Source organism: Nerophis lumbriciformis, linkage group LG22, assembly GCF_033978685.3.
Source record: "Nerophis lumbriciformis linkage group LG22, RoL_Nlum_v2.1, whole genome shotgun sequence".
NCBI lineage: Eukaryota > Metazoa > Chordata > Actinopteri > Syngnathiformes > Syngnathidae > Nerophis > Nerophis lumbriciformis.
Genome location: NC_084569.2, coordinates 23,652,459 through 23,657,385, shown reverse-complemented (window position 1 = coordinate 23,657,385; position 4,927 = coordinate 23,652,459). Strand labels below are relative to the sequence as shown.

General features: G+C 37.9%; 1 protein-coding gene across 3 annotated transcripts in view; it reads right to left on the bottom strand.

The window, feature by feature from the left end:
• Positions 1-1,822: 1,822 nt before the first annotated feature.
• Positions 1,823-4,927, bottom strand: part of triobpb (TRIO and F-actin binding protein b) — a 111,618-nt gene continuing 108,513 nt past the window's right edge. For all 3 annotated transcript variants that reach the window (XM_061973556.1, XM_061973558.2, XM_061973557.1), the window contains one exon: positions 1,823-4,483. In XM_061973556.1, coding sequence (XP_061829540.1) covers positions 4,322-4,483 — 162 coding nt within the window. In that variant the 3' untranslated portion in view covers positions 1,823-4,321. The remainder of the gene's footprint in view (positions 4,484-4,927) is intronic.

The following is a 4,927-nucleotide window of genomic DNA, read 5'->3' as shown; positions in this document are numbered from 1 at the left end:
GTAATATTCCTAACAGATAACCTACATCTTATATCCCCAGAATGCTGAAATTATTATTATTATTATTATTAACCTACTCAGTGGCCTAGTGGTTAGAGTGTCCGCCCTGAGATCGGTAGGTTGTGAGTTCAAACCCCGGCCGAGTCATACCAAAGACTATAAAAATGGGACCCATTACCTCCCTGCTTGGCACTCAGCATCAAGGGTTGGAATTGGGGGTTAAATCACCAAAATGATTCCCGGGCGCGGCCACCGCTGCTGCCCACTGCTCCCCTCACCTCCCAGGGGGTGATCAAGGGTGATGGGTCAAATGCAGAGAATAATCTCGCCACACCTAGTGTGTGTGTGACAATCATTGGTACTTTAACTTTTTTTAACTTTATTAATAATAATAATAATAATCATTATTATTATTATCATTATCATTCTTATTATTGTTATTATCATTATTATTATTATTTTGTTAACCCACACAGTAATAGCAAAGTCACAATAAACTTTATATCTAAACCTCTACTGTGAGAGAAATGTGATCCGCCGTAAACACAGTGCATTTTATTTTGAAAATTAACCCGGTGTTTTATTTTGTACACTACTTCCTGTCCCGCACGATCCGCTCTGCTCTGTGCGGAATTGATGTGCCGTGCTCAATTGATGCGCCGTTCTCCGACGTCCGGCAAAAACAGAAGCTGACACATTGAATAACAGAATAATACAGCGTTTTTCTGAAATATTAGCCATATTAGATGCTGAATAAGTGGACGGCGACTAGACCATAACTCACAGGTTCACGTTGCTCCACTGTCACGTCTCCTCAGAGGCGCAGTAACTTGGCTCTCTCTCCTCTCACTTACTCACTCACTCGCCCTCTCTCTCTCTCTCTGGCGGAAGCGGCAGGCTCAAACAACCCGGTATTACAAGAAAACGTGGAGTTTTTGTACCGCTGTTTTTTTTTGTTTTTGTTTTTTTACATCCCTGACAGGAATTTATTAATGTTGTTTAAAGAAAAATAAAAAAAAAAAAAAAAAAACACACACACACACACAGGCAGAGGGCACTTTTTAAGACGAGGCAAAAAAGGGCAGGGGCTCAAGCACCCATAGGGCCCTATGTGTGCACGTGCCTGGTTCCACATATATAACAGCCATCAACCTCCATGTTAAATTTAAGTTTCAAAAAATCCTTTGAAGGGTATATTCCATTAATAATTTTAAATTGTATTTCTTTAATTTTGGGAAGAATTGGTTATGTAATATATATTGTTCTTATTTTCCTTAGCTCAACTTTTGTAAACCCCTTCAGGATATATTGTCTATGAAATGTGCCCGGAAAATATTATTTCACTAAAACTGCCAGCATCAATGTTTATGCTCTGAATTTTGCTCACATTTTTATTCAGTGAAACTGTCAGCATCATTTGATGTGGGAAAAAAAATGTAGTTCACAAAATTAAAACGCAAAAAATTCAGTGTAAAAAAATATTTTGTGATAAAGACAAATTAACCTCCATACAAAACCAGCCAATGAGGTGAGTTTTGAAGCAACAAATATTTCTGCACCAAATTTTTATATACAGATTTTTTTTTACTGAACTTTTACACACTGGATTTCAAAACACTGTATTTTAACAAACTTAATTTTCAAACAAACAAATTTCGCTCACAAGTTTTTATTCAACAAAACTGTCAGCATAATTTGATGCAAAAAATAACTTTTGTAATAGACACAAATTAACCTCCATATGATTTGTAATTTTCTTCATATATATTTATATGAAGTATCTATTAAAGTGTTAATTTAGACAACAATAAAATACAGTTAGTTATGAGAACTGCTTCTGCTAAAACTTTATTGATAGCAAAATGTTTATCTTTCACACTATACAAGAAAATACAGTAAATCTTAAATATAGATTTTTTTAAAGGCAGGTAGACTTTGTCAAACACAAATTGGCTCATTTATGTAACACCTGTCAAATGTTGAAAAGTTGTGTGCTATGGACAACATTCAATAACCAGATTTCGAAGCACATAAAATGTAAAGCTCACAAAAGATTCTTGCTGTGCTCCAGTTCATTCGGTCTTTAAAATCAAGACAATAAAAGTGTTTGCTCATGCATTCTGCTTAAACAGTCTTCCAACTGCTGATTGTTGTTTATAAGGGTGCGGCTGAGCTGGAGGCTGGAGCCCACCCCAGAGGCACCAATCACAAAATCTGTGTGAAGCAAATATCAAAATAAAACTGCGATTTGTTTGTGCTGTAAACATTTTAATTTGTGCCTTTGCGCTTTAATTTATTCTAAAATACATTTTCTGACTAGTGATGTCATCCGGGCCCCCCCACCTTGTCAAAATCTCCCAAAACTTGCCCCCATTTGTTTGTGCTTCATCATGTTTTATTCCACTACAGTTTCTACGGCACGTTCGACCGGTAGGAGACAACGGGGAAGACCCAGGACACGTCGGAGTGGCTATGTCTCCCAGGTGGCCAGGGAATGTCTCGGGATGAATAATTAAAGACAAAAAAACTGTAGCAAAAACAGCACAAATGTTTGGGGAGATTTTGACATGTTTTTGCTGAAATGTTTTATTCTATTTCTAAAAGTAAATTATTGCATGTCGTTCTAATGTGTGGCACCTTGAGACAAGAATGTTGAGTCTAAAAGTAACATATCTTCCTTTACTCCAGTTATATGCATTTATGTAAAAAAAAATTATATATGAAAATCATAAAATTAAATTTGAAGAGAAAAATCGCAATTACTGTATTTTCCCAACAATAGAGCGCACCGGTAGATAAGCCGCACCCTCTTAATTTGAAGGAAAACAAATATTTTCCCCATGTATTAGCCGCACCGGACTATAAGCCACAGATATATACGTTGTGAAATAATTTATTTACACAGAAATATTCTGTAAATGTTTATTTACATACCTTAATTGCTTCCAAACAGTGTCTGTAATGCGGCAGTTAAACGGCTGATCAAACAAAACAGAAGTCACGGTCATGGACCCACTAACTGCGCAAGCGAGTTCTCCAAGAGACTCAATAACTCCACTGTGACGTTTTGGTGAATTTACTGAGAAACTATTGAAACAATACAAAAATAATGCTGTTGTAAGTTAATAATACTAACACAGACACTCGTAAACGTATATTAACATATTAGCTAATACTAACGACGCTCGCTTGATTACATTACGATAGCACGTACAGATATGCATGAAAACACTCCTACAGACATCACACATGGGACGGCTTAGTAAGTAAGAATTGTTTTAGTTATATTGTAAAACTTACAATCGTTGCTTGGAGTGATGATTGAGTAGCAAAGCTATGGACCGCTAAAAGACGGAACAACACTTCTTCTACTCCTAAATGGAAGGACACTCAGTGAGCGAACTCGTCTAAAAGATGGCACCATAGCACAAGCAATAGCACACCTATACAGTGTGACTCTTTTATTTATTTTTTTTTAAAGCCGTCAGCAAAGAAAAATCCATAAACTAGCCGCACCATTTTATAAGCAGCAGGGTTCAAAACGTAGGAAGAAAGTAGCGACTTACAGTCCAAAATTAATGGGATGGTTTTTCTTCAAAATGTACAGCCCTAGTGGCAGGCGGGGTTACCAGTCAGAAAATGTATTTTAGAATAAGCGCTAAAACCTAACAGCACAAATAATCATTTTACGGTCACAAAGGTAGCACACAGGCAGGCCAACTTCACACAGGTGGACAAATAACCAATACCTGGAGGCAATTAGGAGTCTCTGGTAACCCAACATGCATGTTTTTGGTGCAGAACATCAAAAATGATCTCCTCTAGAACGAACGAAAATGATAAGCTCTCATTTTAAAGCACATTTTTTTTAGGAGGAATAAAACTAAACAGACGACATTAGCTTGATGTCGTTCTAAAAGACAGAAAAAAACCGTCGTAAAAGCTGTTCGAGAAGAACCTGAAATGCCTTTAACTAGGACGACGGTTGAGAAATACTCCAGTTTTAAAAAAAAAAGGCGCACTGACGGGAGCCAGGAGCCTGAATGAGGAAGGTTGACAAATACTCCAGTTTTTTTTTTAAAAAGGCGCACTGACGGGAGCCAGGAGCCTGAATGAGGAAGGAAAAGTGCAGTTTATAGAACACGTGGTCCAGTGTAAAAAGGCCAGGTCACCATTGGCACCAGCATTGAAACAAAAGGTACTAGAACTATCTCTCTCCTTTCAGTCACATTTGGAGCAGGCACACATGGGGGGCACCACCATGGGGGCTTGTTGTTGACTTGCCTCGCCCCCGAGCATCACTTATAACTTTTAAAAGGAGTCAGTGGTCCATGCTGTTCCCCAGCCTCTGGCCCTCCTGCAGAGCAGCCATGGCCAGCCTCAAGTGCTCCTTTAGATTCTGGATCTCGCGCTCGCTCCGCCCCTTTATCCCGCTCAGCTCCTCGTTCACCTCCGCGTATCGCGCACCGGCCCGACACTTCTCCTGGAAAAAAGGGCGGACATTTATGTCACGTGACTAAACGCTTAACCTGAAAATAAAGCATATACTGAAAGGGCACATCTTTTGGGGGGAAATTTGCCCATGATTCTTGTGTTTCTCTTTTCTGTGCATTCTAAATATTGAAATACTGCACGCAACAATGCATATAAAAATACAAAATAAATCACGCTCCATTTACACGCCGTGACCTGGATATTAACTAGGAATACTAAAAAAAATGGATTCACATCCAAATCGCGATTTATTTTGTTTCGATTCTCAATTGATTGATTCATAATTTTCAAGAACTGATAAAAAAGAAAAGAAACAAAAAAACTGTTTTTGAGCAAATTTTATAATACAAATACATTTTTGGATTAAAAACATGTTTTATCTATATGTTTTATATTCTAGTTTCTTCAAAATAGCCACCCTTTGCTCTGATTA